At 40.7% G+C, this 20,170-nt stretch overlaps 1 protein-coding gene across 11 annotated transcripts in view; it reads left to right on the plus strand.

Moving 5' to 3' along the window:
* Positions 1-17,276: 17,276 nt before the first annotated feature.
* The window catches only part of MARK1 (microtubule affinity regulating kinase 1), a 127,118-nt gene continuing 124,224 nt past the window's right edge, over positions 17,277-20,170 (plus strand). For all 11 annotated transcript variants that reach the window (XM_017526335.2, XM_017526337.2, XM_017526336.2 and 8 more), the window contains exon 1: positions 17,277-18,017. In XM_017526335.2, coding sequence (XP_017381824.1) covers positions 17,967-18,017 — 51 coding nt within the window. In that variant the 5' untranslated portion in view covers positions 17,277-17,966. The remainder of the gene's footprint in view (positions 18,018-20,170) is intronic.

Here is a 20,170-nt window from a genome sequence, read left to right on the forward strand (position 1 = left end):
AGTAGAGACGGGTTTTCACCATGTTGACCAGGATGGTCTCAATCTCTTGACCTCGTGATCCACCCGCCTCGGCCTCCCAAAGTGCTGGGATTACAGGCTTGAGCCACCGCGCCCGGCCGATACACTATTCTTAAGCCTATTGATTGATTGCTATTCCAGAGCCTTCTAAGGTATTAAGGTATTTTTTAAAAAAACATATGAAATGATTCAAGATACTTAAATTTATGTACCTTCAAATTAAGTGTCACCTTGTTACTTCATGGAATAAGAGGAAGTCCTATACACCTCAACCCCATCACAGGCAAGTATTTTTTAATAGGAGCAAAAGAATTACTAATTGTAATATTTGTCATGGGCCCTAAGTGTTGGGAAGCATTGGACATAGCAGTCACCAGATGACTGGAGCTATATTTGGTAGCCCAAGCATGCAACAAACAAGAAAGTCCAAACTGATGCTGAAATATACCGAGGGCTTGCTGCAAGCCCCCTCTACTCTCTATCATTAAGTAAGTGGAGAACGAGACAGATCTGGTTGCTGACACAGCATGCATAAAAGACTGGGTCACTGTTCCTGCTCTCTGGGCATTGGAATCCAGTAGGGGCAACCGAGGAGCACACAAATAACTATAATCCAAAACAGTGTGTCTTAGATATGAGAGGTGTATGTATATAGAGATAAACTACAGAAAACCCCAAGGTCTTGGTCTGCAATACTGCACCAAAATGGAATGTCAAGAAGAGAAGCCATTATGAGAGACAACGATGCCAACTTTGGTTTTGAGCCCATTTGAGGTTATATTAGAAGTGTGCTTAATTTTGCCAAGGGTAGGTAAAGGATGAATGGCCTTGATGGGAATGTAATTTGGAGAGTTGAGGGCACAGAAGTAACCAACGAGATATGTAGATAAGTTGCCCAGAGAGTGAATGAGTTTTTCTACATGTTGTTTTTCCCTCTCTGAACTGATGTTAATAATACTTGATTTCCACTTGACATGAAGTTCTGAGAATTATTCTTAGATCTTGAAAACACTTTATTTAACCTGTACTGATTGATAAAGAGAGTGGGCTTTCATGAGGCTGCTGAGAAGCTCCTGGGAGGCTTTCCAAGAGGGGAGGGGGCAGGAGGTTGCTTTTGCCTCACCCTCAGGGCACTGATGCTGAAAGGGAGTGGAGGCTTATCCCACTTGACCACCCCTGCAGGGCACAGGAGGACATGGCACACCTTGGACCTGCCAGAAACAATTCAGTACTTGGACTTGCACAAGGGTTCTTCTTCCTTCAAAAACACAACTGTAGAACAAAGCATCCCTGATCCTAATTAAGAAAGTTGAGGTCAGCTCCTATCAGCATCATTGTAGTTATCTTCCATCCTCTTACTAATACCTTGGTCTATTTATAGTTGTGTGCTTTTGTTTTAAATGCTTTTATATAGATCATCTCATATTTATACTGATATATGGTCTAGCTAGATAATGCTGTGCTTTTCTTGCATGCTTTCTACACATTAAGCACCGAATTAGATACTTTACGTTCACAGATCTGGTGTTATGAGTGTGCACCTGTGAAGTTGCTGGGCTCAGAAAGGCCTGCACTTGATTTAATGCTCTGCTGTTGCCATCTTGAAATTCTGGGTAATTTTTGAAAAGGGGGCCCTGCATTTTCATTTGCACTAGGTCTGCGTAACATGTAGACCTAGTACAGCCTGTACGGGGCTATTTCCTGTAATATATACAACTACTCTATGCATAGGACATAGAATGCCATTTCACAGATTAGAAAATGGGCTCACACAGTAATTTGCGAAGATCCTAAATTCACCAGAATTAGCCTTCTTGTTCTGGTCTGTGCAATTCCCAATCCTGTGCTCTCAATTGGTGCTTCCAGGTAAATGTTTATCCCAGTGTGTTCACAACCTACCTGTGTCAGATTCAACAAAGAAGCTTGTAAACATGCAGATTTCTCATAAGCAGGTTCTGCAGACAGGGCCAGAGAATCTGTATTTTAGTTCATTGCCCAGTGACTCTTGTACACCATTCAAGTCTGAGAACTAAAGCCCCACATCAATAGCTTTCAACCATGTTTGGCCCCAACCCAAGTAAAAAATTCACTTTATGTCAAGACGCAGTATACATACACACATGAAAAATGTGTCATAAGATAGTACTTACCAACCGGGTGCGGTGGCTCACACCTGTAATCCCAACACTTTGAGAGACTGAGGCAGCGGATCACCTGAGGTCAGGAGTTTGAGACCAACCTGGCCAACATGGTAAAACCCTGCCTCTACTAAAACCACAAAAGTTAGCTGGGCATGGTGACATGCACCTGTAATCCCAGCTACCCAGGAGGCTGAGGCAGGAGAATCGCTGGAACCCAGGAGGCAGAGGCTGCAGTGAGCTGAGATCATGCCACTGCATTCCAAACTGGAAGACAGAGCAAGACTCCACCTCAAAAAAACAAAAACAAAACAAAACAAAACAAAAGATAGTACTTACCCTTACCATGTACAAGACACTAGTGATTATTTTTTACTCTATTCTAATTCTCTTTAAATGTCTGCAGTGCTTCATGGTATAGATTACAAAGGTAATTTGAAGAAAATAGGGTTAGATGAAGAGGAAATATTAAATAAGGCTTGAGTCTGCCACTATACAGAATTTAAGTCAAAACCACAGAGAGCTACTCTTCCATTTGGGATTGTTTAAATGAGAAGTCTTAAACTGTTTAAAAAAAAACAAAACAGAGCTCTTTTAAAAATCTAAAACTAGGGTCCCATTTTACAGAAAAATTCACATATACTCATGGTTTCTTATGTCTCTCAGGGGATCTCTAAATCTCCTTCTTTTTTTTTTTTTTTTTTTGTATTGAGACGGAGTCTCACTCTGTCACCCAGGCTGGAGTGCAGTGGCGTGATCTCAGCTCACTGCAAACTCTGCCTCCTGAGTACAAGAGATTCTCCTGCCTCAGCCTCCCAAGTAGCTGGTATTACAGGTGTGGGCCACCATGCCTAGCTAATTTTTGAATTTTTAATAGAGATAGGATTTCCCCATGTTGGCCAGGCTGATCTCGAACTCCTGACCTCAGATGATCCACCCACCTCAGCCTCCCCAAGTGTTGGGATTACAGGTGCCACCACGCCCGGCCTAGATCTCTCACTTTTTCAGACTCTAGACAAATAATCCTTAATTTAATTATAGCTCTATATAAAGGCAGAAGTCCAAAGTGGGTGACCTCTTTACATCATCATTACATCCTGGCGGGGGAGGGCTTGAAGTTTCCAGAGGTTATTTTCTTTTAGCTTTAAAATTATGAAGACGGATGCCCTTTGGTCATTCTTCTTTATTTTTTATTTATCTGATATCACAGGAATACCGTCATTAGAGAAAAATGTTGCCAAAGGATAAGGATGGCTACTTGGAAGCATTTTTGGAGGAGGCAAATGTCATTTGTGGAGGTGGTAGAGGTCACCAAAACAAAGGCTAGGAAGGATTTTCTGTAGTCCGCAACTCTCTTGGGTTTCCCTGTCTCTGGACCAGAGATTGGGGCATGGAGGACCTGGTATTCCTTGGCAAATCTCAGTAACTTCCCCTATTTAGCCTGGGAGTGATACGCAACTGTGGAGTTGTAGGGACAAGCCTAGACTACTTAGCTTTCTTTACTGGAAGACTATGCCCATTCCCAGTGATTGAGGAGCTACTCAGATTATTTCCGGACTTGAGATGAAGACACAAAGCTGAGGAGATGCTCTAGATGCTCAGAGAAAAGACGACATCTCTCTAAATTCCCAACACTAACCATATCCTGGTCTTGCACCCTCCTCTTTGCATAGTCAATGAACTATGCCATCAGTATGAAGAATATTTTGGGGTAAAGTACAGGAGGGAATGATGGAAAGAGAGTTCAGGGAGAGTGGACCTACTCAAAGTATGGTCTGTCTGCACACTGGTGCCAAACTCAGAATTGTTCATTTTTGTTCAATGATGAGCTGTGTACCCATTGAGTATTTAAAAGCATATAGAATTTTGAGACTCCCTAGTGCACTCGCCCACCTCTTCCCTCCCTTCCTTCCCTTCACCTCCTGGAGGAAAAAAAAAGAAATGTATAGAACTTGACAGAATAATTTTAGGTCTGTTGAATATAATAATAAATTTAAGCTTTAATTTTGTATGTCTATATTTTTAAATGGTTTTTTTAATGAATTCATTCTTACTGCACTTTACAAAGGTATAATTATTTGACAGGTTTGAAATTTGGGAGGAAATCACCTGGCCCCTCAGCATAGATAATACTAAAAGCACTATCTAAAGAAATATGCATACATTCAGAAGCCTAGGCAAGGCATTCAAAGGTCAAAACTATGAATCTCTCCCTCAGAATTAGGCCACATATAAATTAATGCTTTTTTTTTTTTCTTTTTTGAGAAGGAGTTTCACTTGTGTTGCCCAGGCTAGAGTGCAGTGGTGCAATCTTGGCCCACTGCAACCTTCACCTCCCTGGGTTCAAGCGGTTCTCCAGCTTCAGCCTCCCAAGTAGCTGGGTTTACAGGTGCCCTCCACCACGTCTAGCTAAGTTTTGTATTTTTAGTAGAGACAGGGTTTCTCCATGTTGACCAGGATGGTCTCGAACTCCTGCACTCATGTAATCCACCCACCTCAGCCGCTCCAAGTGCTAGGATTACAGGGGTGAGCAAATCAATGCAATTTTCAGTGGCATTTTTGTCACCATCTAAGAAGTCTGTTGGGAATGATCAATTCTCTATTCTGGTGACTTTTCTTATTGTGTCACGTAGATATTGTGGTTTTTATCAGAAATAGGAGTGAGTATTTTCAAGCCTATATTTATAATTTTCAGGGGCTTTGAACATATTTTTTAAGCATTTACTGTGAGGTGAGAATGGCTATCTCCATTTAATAAAGAAACTGAGGCACAGGGAATGAACATAATTGAGACACGTTGAAACCAGGAAGCAGGCCCAGAGTTCCTGTCATTCCATCATCTGGTATAGTTTAACATCCAGACCCCGCTTCCTCCCCAGAGGAGATTATGGGGGGTTGGAATTGTATTCATTTATTGTTTAAAGCTCTTAGTATCACGAATAAATGGTCTATAAAAATAACAGGCAGCAAAGCAAAGCAATCATATTTCTTTAGCAATGCATTCAAGTGTCTTACAAAAACAAGTTTCCACATGCTGAACAACAAAATATTCTTTCACTACCAATAGTTGTGGTCTTTTGTTGGGAAAGAATCTCAGAAAAATGCACAATAATACATTTCAACTAAAAATAAAGATTGTATTCCCCTCTTAAGGAAATAGAAAGTTTGTGTGTGTGTATGTGTTTAATACTAGTATTTATAGACCTAAGAGAGTGAGTGCTGCTAGAACTCAGGAGCCCAAAGACGAAAGTTAAATGGTCCCATAGGGAGAAAACTACTAAGGAATTGAAAAGAGCAAGTAATGGTTCCCAGCATTATTTTTAAGTCATCTCAGTAGATGCTGATGGCTCTACAGCAAGCAGCAAAATTGTATTCAGAGAAAGACAACGTTCACCTATTAGCACATATAGCTAAGTCCCTAAATATTTTTGTTCACGTGAATGATTCGTCAGGATTGCAGAAAACTTTGTTTCAGTCAAACAAAGCTGCTTGTCATCGCCCATCCACAGCATGCTCATTCTTGCTTCCGTGCCTTTACCCATTACATTCTCCTTAGAGAATGCCTGATTCATTTTACTTATATTTGTCCTTTTTGTCTTTTAAAACACAGCTTTAAGTCTGCTCCCCCAGCAAGTCTTTTTTAATTAACTAATGTAACTGACTCAGTCATTCCTTTTTGGCCCCAATCTATACATTTTATACTGTATTTCTATGTAGGTATTTTGCTTTATAGGTGCCTTTGGCTCTGTGGGGTGTATGTGTGTGTGTGTTTAGGTCTTAGTGGTGGAGTGGCAAGGTGTGGTGGGTAGGCATCTGGTCTACTTAGATTGTGAGCCCCTCGAGAGCAGGGACAATTCCCTCAGGCTGTGTTGGAGTCAGACATATTCCATAAGAGTGTGTGACTTTAGGCAACTCCCATAGGATTGCTGTGGGGATTAAACAACGTGACAAACATGACCTGCAGGGCACCCGGTGGGTATTCAATAACAGAAGCATTCTATAGTTTTGTGATTGTAGTACAAGGCTCAGTATGGGAGCTCTTCATTCTGGATTGCTAGTTTTCTTGGCTATGGCTGCTGTGGTTGCTTAACAAAAATAACCTGTTTATTCTTCTGGGAGAGTTAGATGGTCATTGAAACTAATGTTGACATTTAGGACACACCTTGTCTTTCACTAACTACTTAACCTCCTTGGGCAGGTTGTTACAGGTACACCTCCTTTTATTGTGCTTTACTTTATTGTACTCCACAGATACTGCATTTTTTACAAATTGAAGGTTTGTGGCAACCCTGTAACAGGTAAGTCTATCAGCATCATTTTTCCAACAGCACTTCATGTCTCTGTGTCGCAATATTTGGATAATTCTCACAATATTTTAAACTTGTTTCTTATTGTTGTATCTGCTGTGGTGATCTATGATTAGTGATCTTTGATGTCACCATTGTAATTGTTTTAGGGTGCCACAAACTGTGCCCATTTAAATCGGCAAACTTAATCTATAAATATTGTGTCTCTTTTGTCTGCCCTAGTTGCTGGCTGTTTTCCCATCTCTTTCCTTCTCCTTGATCCTTCCTATTCACTGAGACACAACAATATCGAAATTAGGCCAATTAATAACCCCACAATGACCTCTAAGTGTTCAAGGAAGAGCCAGATGTCTCTCACTTTAAATTAGAAGCTAGAAATGATTAAGCTTAGGAAGGCATGTCGAAAGACCAGGTAGGCCAAAAGCAAGGCTTCTTGCACCAAGCAGTTAGCTAAATTGTAAATGCAATGGAAACGTTCTTGAAGGAAATTAACAATACTACTCCAGTGAACACATGAATGATAAGCGAAACAAAATTATTGCACTTAAAGAACAGATTTTCAGTGTGGGAAAAACAGCCTTCTATGGGAAGAAGATGTCTTCAGGGCTTTTACAGCTAGAGAGAAGAAGGCAATGCCTGGTTTTACAACTTCAAAGGATTGGATGACTCTCTTGTTAAGGGCTCATGCAGGTGGTAACTTTCTGCTGAAGCCAATACCAGTTTACCAATCTGAAAATCCCCATTGAGAATGTGCCTTGTCACCCAGTAGCTCTGCTAGAGCCGTACAAGGAGATTAATGTTTTTTTAACGCCTACTCACACAACATCCATTCTGCAGTCCATGATCAAGAAGTAATTTTGGCTTTCAAGTCTAGAGGTATATTAATATTTTGTAAGGCTATAGCTACCATAGATTGTGATTGTTCTGATGAATATAAGCAAAGTAAATTGAAAAGCTCTGGAAAGAATTTATCCTTCTAGATTACATTAAGCATATTCATGATTATAGGAGCAGGTCAAAATATTAGCATTAATGGGAGTTTGGAAGTAGTTGGTTGTAATCCTCATGGATGAATTTAGGGGTTCAAGACTTCAGTGGAGCAAGTAGCTGTGGATGTGGTATAAATAACAAGAAAACTAGAATTAGAAGTGGAGCCTGAAGATGTGACTGAATTACTGTAACCTCATGATAAAAGCTGAAGGCATAAGGATTTGCTTCTTATGGATGAGCAAAGAAAGTGATTTCTTAGATAAATCTATTCCTGGTGAAGATGCTATGAACATTGCTGAACTGACAACAGTGGATTTAGAATATTATATATACATAGTTGATAAAGCAGCAGCAGGGTTCGAGAGGATTGACTCCAATTTTTAAAGTCTAACGGTGAGTAAAATGCTATCAAACAGGATCATCTGTTAAAGAGAAGTCTTGTGAAAGAAAGAGTCAACCAATGTGGCAAAGTTCATTGTTATCTTATTTTAAGAAATTGCCACAGCCACCCCAGTCTTCAGTAACCACTACCATGATCAGTCAGCAGCCATCAACATGGAGGCAAGACCCTCCACCAGCAAAAAGAGTACAACTTGCTGAAGGCTCTGATGCTTGTTTTTTTTTAAGCAATAAAGTATTTTTAAGTTAAGTACCTTATTTGTTTATTCATAATGTTATTGAACATATAATAGATGAGTAGAGTGTAAACATAACTTCAATATGCACCGGGAGACCAAAAAATTTGTGTAACTTGCTTTATTGTGATACTTGCTTTATTGCAGTGGTCTGGAATTGAATCTGCAAGATCTCTGAAGTATGCCTGTAGTCCACAAGCTCTTCCCAATCATCAACATTGTAAAATTTCTCTCCACTTCCGCATATAGGTGCTTTTCCCTCTTGCCAGTCCCCCAACACATACCCTTTAGGCTATAGGTTATAAGTTTTTACTATTCCTTTCCTACCTCTAGTTTGCTCTTTGTCTTAATTCTGATTTGATTTCATCCATATAAAAACATCAGGCAACCTACACAATGCAGTTTGTCCTGAATCCTGCCTCTATGGGCAGACCTGAATTTATTTCACATTTATAACAGGATAAGTTCATAACATTTATTCATATATTTTTATGTCCTTCACACTCCCCTCCATGTCTCTGTTGCACTAATGTTCTCATACTCAGAAGACTACAGTGGTTTTTAAAATTAAAAATGAAGAGAAAAGGGAGATATGGATGTGGGAGTCAGCAATCATTATGCAGGTACCTGTGACCCAGAAATGAATGCAAAGAGGCCTGGGTTCAGAGCTGGAGGGTCTGGATTTCCATATCCATTTGTCATAGTATATATGCTACAAGACAAACCTTTTTACCTTTTGTGCCTAGCTTTCTTCTGTGGGGAATGGACCAAGAATATTTGTTTGTTTATAAGAATTTTAGGCTGAATTACTAGAGATAATATAAACAGAAGGCTTTAGAAAACCTACATAAACTTTAGCTCTTAATAAAGATGATGATGATGTACATTGATGTTTTTGTTATGAAGCCTTTTCTTTACCTTCCTTTGCCTCTAGGGCACTTTGGACAGTTACCAATTAACACTGTATTTTGTTCTTTAACTTTTCATGTTACTCTATTAAGACTGCATGTTCCTCAACTGCATGCACTACATGACCACATGTAGAAATGATTGTAAAATAATTAGTACATATCTTAAAATAGTTACTTTTCAAGATTTTATGCTTGAAAAAAAGGCTGTCATCTTTCAGTGTTTTAAATGCTCCTTTAAGGAATGATCCAGTTTGATGAATATAAGGAAATACTATTGTTTTTTACTATTACATTTCTGTTGTTTGATCAGATGTGGGATTATCCAATTTAATTACCCATGCAGTTCATTAAAATTGTTTCCAAACCAACTCTTCATCAAAATAAATCGAGACTGGGTGTGGTAGCTCATGCCTATAACCCCAGGACTTTGAGAGGCTGAGGTGAGAGTATCACCTGAGGTCAGGAGTTCGAGACAAGCCTGACCAACATGGAGAAACCCCGTCTCTACTAAAAATACAAAAACTACCCAGGTGTGGTGGCAGGGGCCTGTAATCCCAGCTACTCAAGAAGCTGAGGCAGGAGAATCGCTTGAACCTGGGAGGCAGAGGTTGCAGTGAGCCAAGATTTCGACATTGCATTCCAGCCTGGGCAACAAGAGTTAAAACTCTTTCTCAATAAAAAAATCATCAAAAGACGAAGATTTACCATCCCTGAGAATATATACATAAAACATCGAGCCACAGGTTCCAGAGCTCTTATAAAATAAATTCATAAAGTGGAACATCACATCATTGTATTAAATATATACTTCCTCAGAGTGACCACTTTGAAAGTTCAGCTCAAATTTTGCTATACAACTCTTATTGTATTTATGTAAAAAATTTGGGAGGCTGAGGCAGGATCATGAGGTCAGGAGATTGAGACCATCCTGGCCAACATCGTGAAACCCCATCTCTACTAAAAATACAAAAATTAGCTGAGTGTGGTGACATGCACCTGGAATCTCAGCTACTCAGGAGACGGAGGCAAGAGAATCTCTTGAACATGGGAGGCGGAGGTTTCAGTGAGCTGAGGTCAAACTACTGCACTCCAGCCTGGCAACAGAGTGAGACTCCATCTCAAAAAAAAAAAAAAATTTAATTGCAACATGTTAGCATCATACCTCATACCTACCACCTCTTAGAATAGAAAAGACTCATAGTACATGCTCAATAGTATGCAATTGATCATGGCTTAGTGTTAAGAGTTTGATATGAGAGAAGTAGGTAACAAAAGAATGGTTAAAAATATTACAAATGAAATACACTTTTTCATATGTTAAATAAAGCTGGATTCTAGCCATTGTAATATTCTGAGATGCATATTTCATGATTGTAATGCTTTTAAAAGGATACATTTATAACTTTAGAAAATTAGATACTTGTTTTAAAACTAGAAAAGGAAGATACTAGTAAATAGTGGAAAAAGTTAATATGGGAGTCTTGGCAATTGAGTTCTTAAGCAATGGATGGCAAGTGCCCAATGGGTACCTACAGAGTGTCAGTTTGGAAAGATTAAGGGACGCTTAACCTGAGTTCTTCACTTAATGAGTGGCAATATACTAAAATCATCTGAAAGAAATCCAGGATCTGAAAACATATGTTCAAATTCAGAGAAATTATTAAATCTACTATTCATTCATCTGCTTAACTGAGCAACTTCCATATGCTAGGCATTAGAGATATGGTATTGGACAGAACTTTCACAATTGCTTTATTTTAGTCATTATTACAAGAGCTATTAAGGAAAAGTAGAACATACTACAATAGTGAGTAATGGGGGCTTGATTTTTATGAAATGGACAGGGAAGAGCATTCCAAAACTGTTTCTTTATGTGAAAAAAAAAAAGTACTGCTAAAAAGGTCATAATTAAACTGATTCCATTTTTTACAGAGTACAAAGTTTACACATCAACTTTGATGAAGTGCATTGATAATTAAATTGGATAATCCCACATTTGATCAAATGGTTTCAGTCTGCTGACAGGCTTTTGCTTATGTTATAATGTAGTCTCCTACTTACAATATGATTTTTTGCTGAACCACAAAAATATTGTTTAGCACTAACAGAAATAGAAAACTATCAGTTATTGAAGATAAAGCAGTTCATAATGATGAAATGTAGTAAGTGTACTGGTGTCACTATAATGAAGCTGGGGTAATGTTACAAAGTGTAGATCAAATATAATTCACCTGCTCAGGAAGCCATCTTTATTATGGTTTTTAAGTACCCAAGCTACTTGTGGAACCAGTTGAAGCTGTTTATACAAAAGCTTATTGGAGAAAGGCCAAAATATGAAGGCAAAAAGCAAATTACTATTGGATTGGAGAAAAGATCTAGCTGTTGCAATTCATTAATTTTTTTTTTAAAGTTAATCCTGGGTGCTTGTGTTTGTTAAAGAGTAATATAATCAAGACATAACAAAATGTTATTGTATAACGGGAGCCTCTGGTTTTGAACTGTCTAGACACTGAAAGTACCTGAAAAAATGTAAACTTCATGTGGGAGGGGATTTTTGTCTATTTCATCTACTGCCATTTCTGAAGTGCTTAGAATACTCCCTGACATTAACAGAGCTCTATATTTTTAAATGAATGAATAAATGAAAAGCAAAGTAACAAATGGTGTCAATATTTATGCAAAAAAGAAAGAAATCAACAAAATGTAAGTGATGTCACATAACAGAAAAAATAATTTGAAGGCATTGAATAAATTGAGTTTATAAAAAGAAACTACAAAAATAACATTTTTATATTAATAAAGTAAGTATAAAAACATGAGGGAACAATTCACTCAGTGTGTCGGAAATCAAATAATCAAATTGCAAGCCTGTTTAAAAGGGCATTGAACTACATTATATTTAATTTGTAGTCACAAAGGCCAAGTGAAAGATAATGAAACTCCTACTTTAGGGAGGCTACCATAAGACGTTCAAGAGATTGTTTCGCTTTCTATGTGACATTACAACACTGTAGTATGGAAGGTACAATATTGTGGGTATATCCATACTGATACATTTATGAACTCATGCAACCACTGTTCCTTTGAGATGATGCCATGAAGGTTGATTTGCACCTGCACATTTCCAATGTTGCCCAAGACCAGTGCATAACTCACTGCCAGTAGTAACTTCCATGTGTCTTGTTCTTTGTTTTGCTGTGCCAATTTGCACTGCCAAGTGACACTGTGACACTCAGTCTGCTGAGGCTTTTGCTTAGGAAGAGTCACCCAGTTTCTGATGACTGTTCCCTGGGGTTGACCCGCCAGCTCTATTGCTTCTAGCACTTCATTGTCACATCATTCCATTTTCAATTTTTCAACCTACTTTTGAAGTGTTTACTCCTGACCAAGTACAGTACATCTTGGGTTTTGCAGGTATTCATTTAAAAGACTTACTGTAATATCAATGATCAGCAATTCCTATGTATGGATAAAAATGAATAATTACAGTAAAATCACAGAGCAGTAACATTAGTGGCACTATGATAATCTGTAGAAGACAGAACAGAGTCACTTTGCCACCCAGTCAAAAACATTTACTGGGAAGATACTTTGCATACTATGTGAACTCTTATCTATTCTTACAACCCCAGTTGTAAACTTTAATTATTCTCCTATATTTTCAATGATTTAAAAGAATGTAGACGTTCAGGAGAACATACAAGTCAATAAAACTCATTTAGGAAATTGAGTATCTACTAATTGCTAAGCACTGTACTAGGTTCTAGGCAAAAAGAAATAAGACTTATTTCCTTCCTTTTCCTAGTGCATAGCTGGATAGCGGACCAGCCAGGAGAGCAACAGTAGAGGTATGTCCAAGGTACAGAGGTAGTGCACAAGGAGTGATTAATTAACTCTGTGAGTGTGCGGAGGAAAAGCGGTATCAGGATAGATTTCAACTCTGAGGCCATCAGGCAGAAAAAAAGGAGAGGACATTCCAGGAAGACAGACAGATGACACAAAAGTGCGGAGGAGTCAAGCAATATGGTATGTTCAGGGAATTCCAAGCAAACCAACACTGCTGACCCTAGAGTGCTTGTGGGAAATAGGAGAGTAAACACCTCTTGGAGACTGTGTTTGTGAGGTGTGGAATGGCACAACCGAAAAAAGCAGTGAGCTGACTCTTGCTTGGTCTGACACTTTATGTATATACTGATGGCTATGATGATAAGTATAGGTTAAATTATCACAAGGACTTTTCAGTCCTTCCATGACAGTATATACAATGTAAAAGGCAACAGCTCTATGCAGTTTTAAAAATACAATATATCTTTTCTTTTGAGGCCCTTGTCCATTTCAGTGATTCTACATTTTAAGTAGAAAATTGACACAATAAAAATTCACCTTGCTAAAGACAGGCAGGCAATCAGGACCCAGTTTATTTGTGACAAGAACTGATTATTCTTTCCTGATGGACATTAACCTTGTTTCTCTTTAGCTGAGACTTCTCTTTGTTACCTTACTGAACTGTCCATCCTGTAGTTTTCCTGTGTGGTTAAATGAAAGATTGTAAATAGGCTTGTAGTACCTAAAACAAAGTACGCCCTCAATAAATAATTATTGACTGGTCAAGTCTATCAGACATTGGATACATCTAAAGCACATGATATAAGACGTGCAGTTTTAACCATTTACTATTAATGCTGCTGAATCTGTCACATTTGATAAAGTCTTTGTTTACAAATGACTGCAATCTATTAATACTCGTTTATATGAATTCAATATGTTTCCCACTTCACTCTTTAAAAAAGAATGCTTGCAATAGGGCTGATTGCCGCTATTAGGTGAAGAATATTCCCCTAGAACAGCACAGCTTGGCATATGGTAGAGTGGTACCAACAGGCCTTTATTGGGTACCACTCTACCACAGAATGAATTATTAACAGCTTATAATCAATGCTTTCTATTCTTCAGCAACTAAACCTTTTTATTCTCAGCTTTGACCATACAGAGAAGTACTGACCAACAGAGATATAATGTAATGTAAACCACATATGTAAGTTTATATTTTTTAGGATCCACATTTGAAAAAGTAAAAAAGAAACAGTTAAAATTGATTTAATAATATATTTCATTTAATTGAATATGTCAAAATATTAGCATTTCAATATGCAATGGTTATAGTATTTATTAAAGAGATATTTTACTCTTTGCTTTCCTACTAAATATGTGAAAATCTGGTGTGTATTTTATATTTACAGCACATTCCAATTCAGGTAATAAATTTCCATCAGAAATACTTGATCTGTATTTAGATTTCAGGAAATTTATAGTTAAAAAGGTAAATTCATATAATTGACATATTTTCAAACATAAAAATTTTCGGTCACTGAATCAAATCGGTTTTTAAGTGTAAATGATTTGAAATTGAGTCAAATTAAAAATTCAAGCAACATGTTAACAGCTAGTGCCTACAGTACTTGACCCGGTAGTTCTAGAGACTTCTACTCCATAGGGCTGACGGTAGGCAATGCCCTTTTCCCACTTTTCAGTGTAGGTTTAGCACCTTTTAGATCTTTATTTCCCTTTTGTTTTGTCAGTACTTCAATTTTCTTCCGAAACTTTCATTACCCTGACACATTAAGTTAGGAACCAGTGAATTGAACATGCCACATTTGGTTAATAACCCAAAAGAAAATTACTTAAAGCTTTAAAATATTCCTTTTGTCTTTTCTCCATAGTCACAGGCACAGAAGCTATATATAGTAATGCAAGTAAATTTTGCTCATGAGCATTTTCATTTTTAAGGACTAGGGTTAAACAGCTTTGACTCCGTCACAACAATGCCTCATGTCATGTTTTTTTTCCTCTCTCATGTTTAAGGATCTAGTAATGCCATTTTAAGGGAAGAAGAGCTCATATAGAGACAGACACTCAGTAATTCCTTTTGAAAAACATAGTGACATTTTTTTAACCTGGGCAAAGTGCATTTTCACTTAGTTTTCATTACATACCAAGCTTAAAACTGTCAGTATTAATAAGGATTATTTGAATGGCATTTTTTCTTTGATGATAGAGTGGCTTCTAGTTTATTTGGTTAGCTAGAATTATGGATTTGAGCTACCAGTAACGACTCTCTTTTAATGTTGTTTCACTGTTAGAAACTTTCTTTGGGGATCGACTTAAACAATAAATATCCCTTCCTATTATTTTGTGATATTCCGTAAATTTCAATATGTGAAATAGTGAGCACTGTGTAGCAAAGATAGCTAAGGGATTTGTCTATGGCTTTTAACACTTTAAAATCTGTGGAATCCACTGTGCCAGAACCTGGGGCTCTCCTTTGAGCTCTGTCTCGAATTAGCCATTATATATTACGGGGTGAACCTACGGTTTTTGTGACTGTTGCAAGATTGAATAGCACCACATATTCCAGTTATCTTCTTCTGTATCTTATTAACCTGGTACATCTGTGATCTTGAACAAGTTAACTTAGTGGAATTTTGTAAAATGGAAATAAATACGTCTGTCAGGGTCACCACGATGCTAAAGATAGAGAATGATATGTGACTATACTTTGAAGAGCAAAATCCAAACTACCAGCTGAAGGAATGATTCGTATTCCAATGGGACCGAACACCTTTTCACATTTACTTGTTTATTGCTAGGTTAACTCAGGTACTGTTGCAACACTGGGTACTCTCCTGTGGCTGCAGCAGTCAATGGTGCTGTTGACACTGTCGTGGCAGCCCCTGCAGGCAGTCGTGGCAATAGTTAAGCAGAAAAATACAGGATTGAGCCCTTGCAACTTCATTACATCTTGGCGATTCAGGATTTTCTGCAGACGGAATGTGAATGCTTGACATTCCCAGTAACACATCATAGTTCAGGGGGCATCGTTGCAGTTCCACCGCCTGCATTTTGTTTGAGAAGTGGTGAGGACCACCAAAGGGATCTTGTGATTTTCATTTGCTTTGTGAAATTGGAAGGTTACAAGAGAAAATGCTAAAGAAATAAGTACATGGATGGTGTTCTAGAAGTGAATATTGACTGGGTAAGAATGTTTTCTTTTCTCAAAGGATTTTTGTGTTTGCTATTTTTAGGTCTTTGGATGCATACTTTAAGGGTCAAGTGTTAACTTTTCAGAAACATCCTTTAATGAGTCAGGATAAAAACCATCTGGTGCAGGGATTCTTCCTTCAAATGGAGGAAATTCAGGAGAGATGAGAAATTTCCCACCATCATAAGAATTTCATTGGAGGCTTATTGAAGTAGATCAAAACATGAATTATCTGCTCCTATCACTGCTTTTGTCTTCCTGCCCATCCATGAAAGAAAGTGAAAAAGAAATGTTGTAAGAATAGAGAAATGATAAGCTTTTCGTCCTAGAGGCTGAACGTGCAAAATGTAAGCGCTCAGAGATAGGAAAAAACAACAAAAAAGGAGCCTTGCTTATAAGAGGCTAATGGGTCCTGGACAATGCACTACCGACGCGGTGCCCGCAGGATGTCAGGAGGCAGGTGGGTGGAAGTGTGAGGAAGCCACCTGGAAGAGGGAGGACAGGGCCCAAATCAGACACAGCTCTCCACCCTCCCTAAACAGGCTCGTCTAAGTGACACTTCCTTGTGTCCCAGGAAGTGACGATCAGCCAGTGTAGATGTTGTGACTCGCAGGTCTCACCCACTCCAGGGGTGCTGCGGGGCCCCCAGAGCGAGACGTCTTCCGCCCGCCCCATTCCTAAAGAAGCCGCACCGTCGGGGCCTGAGACCCACTCGCACCGAGTCTCCAGCCGCCCCCCTAGGCTGCGGGCGCTTCTAGGGGCTTTTGTGCTCTGCCAAACTCTGAGGGTGACCCTGAACCTAACGGCTCCCTAGAGAAGGGGACTCACAGAAGGCTCAGGCGGGGACGCGGATTGAGAAAGCGTGGAAACGGGGGAAGAGGAGTAGAATTTAAGAATGGTAAAAGTCCAGAGGTAGGAGAGAAGGAGGGGTAGGATCCAGCTAGGATTAAACCCAATGCTCCAATGAAAGGAACAACAAAAAAAGCCACTTATTCACTTCAGCTCTGTCTCGCCCTCAACCCGGCAAAAACCAAACATGAATAAAAATAAAACCACCAGAGGCTCTTAGACGACCGTAAACTCTGAGGGTGCGGCACGAAACAAAAATAAACACAGGGACAGGCGGGCCAGAGAGCGCGAGAGGAGGAGAAGGAGGAGGAGGAGGAGGAGGAGGCGGCCCCGCATCCCTAATGAGGGAATGAATGGAGAGGCCCCCTCGGCTGGCGCCCGCCCACCCGGCGGCGGCCGCCAAGTGCCTCTGGGCGCTGCGTGCCGCGCCCGCCGCTCCGCGCGCAGCCGGCTCGGGCCGCTCCTCTTGACTGAGGCGCGGCGGCGGTGACCGCGCGGACCGAGCCTAGACATTCGCGCCGGGGGCTAGGTCGCCGCCGCCGCTGGGTCCCGGGCGCGTGGATGTGGCTGGGCAGGGCGGCGCCGCACACCTGAGGCGGGGAGCGGGGCGCGGCGCGGGCGACGCTGTCAGGGCCGCGGTTCCCGACGCCGAGGCGCGCTCGCTGGGACGAGCCAGGCAGTGATTTGAGACACCGGGTTCACCTTCACCCACGGCCCGGAGAGCCTAGCGGGACTCGCCGCCGCCTCCCGGCTCCCCTTCCCCGCCTCCCACCCCTCGGCGCCGCATCCTGCCATCCTCGCCTCCCAGTCAGCGCCGGGCAGCCGCCTCGCCCGGAGCCCTCCCTCGTTACTGTCCGCGTACCCCAGCGGCGCCGCCGCGGGAAGCGGCTCCCCCTCCTCTTCCTCCGCGTTCTCTTCCCCCTCTCCCGCGCCGGTGCCGCTTGTTGCACCGCCCGCGGCCTGCGGGAGCCGCTGGCCCCGGCCTTGTGCTCGCGTCCGCACCCCTTTCCTGTCGCCCCTGGGGCCCGCACCCCAGCCCGGCCGGCGAGACCCCGGCCAGACCCCGCTGCCCGCACAAAATGTCGGCCCGGACGCCATTGCCGACGGTGAACGAGCGGGACACGGAAAATGTGAGTAACCGGAGCCTCCCTCGGGAGCGGTGGGGGCGAGACCCTCTTCTGATCCCCACTTCACCCGCGCTTGGGCCGCTCCCGTGCTTCCGCGCGGCCTCCCGCGGCAGGGTCTCCATCTGGAACCCGGCATGACCCTCACCCACTGCTCAGCCCTATTCGTTCCAACCCCATTTCGCTGGTTTCCCCGCAAGGGGTGAGGGTGGGGAACCGTAAGTGGCGCCCTCTGGCTCGGAGGTGGTCCTCCAGGAGCGGATGGGGTGATGGAGGGCAGAGAGGCAGAATGGGATGGCAGAGTGGGCAGTCAGGATTGCTTTATTTCTACCTCTGCATTCTGTGCCCCCACCCGAATGAATGTTTGCTTTACGATAGCAGACGAGCCGGCTACCTCTCACACTCTTGCTTTTCTGGATCTTTCAGTCCTTTGCACCCTCCCCTCCTCCCCCCGCATTGCCCCATGACTTTGCTTTTTGTAACATTGTGTCCACATTTTGGGTCATAGGCACCAAAGGGAGAAGGATGGGGATGGAAGTGGAGATGTGTGCGTGTTTGTGTGTATGAGTTTATACCGCTGTGACACTCAGTAGAGACGAGTAGGAGAATTTCACCAACAGCATCTGTGGCCCTGGGGTTACAGCAAAATGTAAAAAAGCCACATGAAGCTAAGGGCTTTTTAATCTCTTCCTTAAGTCAGTGATAATGATTCAGGGCAGGTTTTACTTTAAATATCTCTCCTCCTTCTTGGAGTGTCACAAGGTGCATATCTTTGAAGGAAGGATTTCTGTGTCTTTGATCAGATTGCCCTCAGGAGTTGTTATCAAGATGCAGATATCCCTGGCGTTTAAACTCCTGAAAAACGAAAAGAACAAGACCCGTTGTATTTCCACCCTCTGAAAAGTGCAGTTGTGTGTGTGTGTGTGTGTGCGCGCGCGCGCGCGCGCGCGAGCGCATACAAGTTCCTTTGTGGGAAGGATTTCTTGTTTTTGTTTTTGTTTAAAACACTCAAGACCTGTAAATAGGTCTTGGCTGATTTTCTGACTGATTTTAAGGACCTAGATGGGTACTAAGTTTGGTCAGCTGTCCAGAGCTCTTGTCTAGTTATCTCATCAGCCCTCCAGCTTTTGATGTACCACGGATTTCATGGGGTTGGTAAAATAAAATAATGAAGTGCTTTGGTGTTCTTAGACAAAAGGCATGAGAGAATGAATACAAGCCCACTTCTGAGTTGTTGGAGGGGGTATAAACAGATGATTTCATCTTAGGAGGGGAGCATAGAAATTTAATATAATTATACAAAGAGAATAATTTCTAGTAAGAGACCATTGTTAGAGGACCTGTGAAGATGTTTCAGAGTATGCTTTTGTCCTCTCTAGCGCCGTGCATTTAAAATGGGAAAGATAGTGTAAGGCTGCTGCTATCATAAATTAGAACTTCATTTGCATCATAACTATTTTAGAAAATACAATTGATACATAATTTTGATTGAGAGAATGAACAAGGTTAGAGAAAAAGATGGATATTTTGATTTAAGTTGGTTTTAAAGCCAGGTTGGCACAGAATTTTTCTAGTAGGAACTCTAAAAAAAATGCCTGTCATTCAAGAGTGTGAATGAAAATTAAGACAGATGATAACCTTTGTTTTTATTAGCAAATTACTGTATGTGTTAACCCAGGAGGAGTGGAAAAACACATTGTTTTTATTTTCTTTTAGGTTTTGAATAGTATAGCTCTTCTCTTTTATATTCATACAAAATACTTGTATGAATAAGTATTTTATAAAGACATGAGATATAATTATAGGAATATGCATTAAGGAATAGTACAAAATGCAGCTTCTCATGTAAGAACATATAAAAAAAGGATTTTAAAGCTAAGCAATAATAGTATGATAAATTTTGTTGTGAGTACCTTCTGAAAATGATTATGCTGTGTAAGCTGATTTGCTGTTTCTGGACATGTTATTTCAAAGTCACTTTATGGTCTTGTGCCTTATTGTATTGTACATAATAATATCTCAGTTTAGCTTACTTTACCCACGTCTTTATTTTCTCCTAATTGCTGTGGCAAATATCTATTATACCACAGCTGTCAATTAATAAGTATGCCCTCAGTATGTTCATTTTTGAGGTAAAGTGTTGGGAAGAGAATATAGAA

This window comes from Cebus imitator, unplaced genomic scaffold (genome assembly GCF_001604975.1).
Source record: "Cebus imitator isolate Cc_AM_T3 unplaced genomic scaffold, Cebus_imitator-1.0 Scaffold42, whole genome shotgun sequence".
Lineage (NCBI taxonomy): Eukaryota > Metazoa > Chordata > Mammalia > Primates > Cebidae > Cebus > Cebus imitator.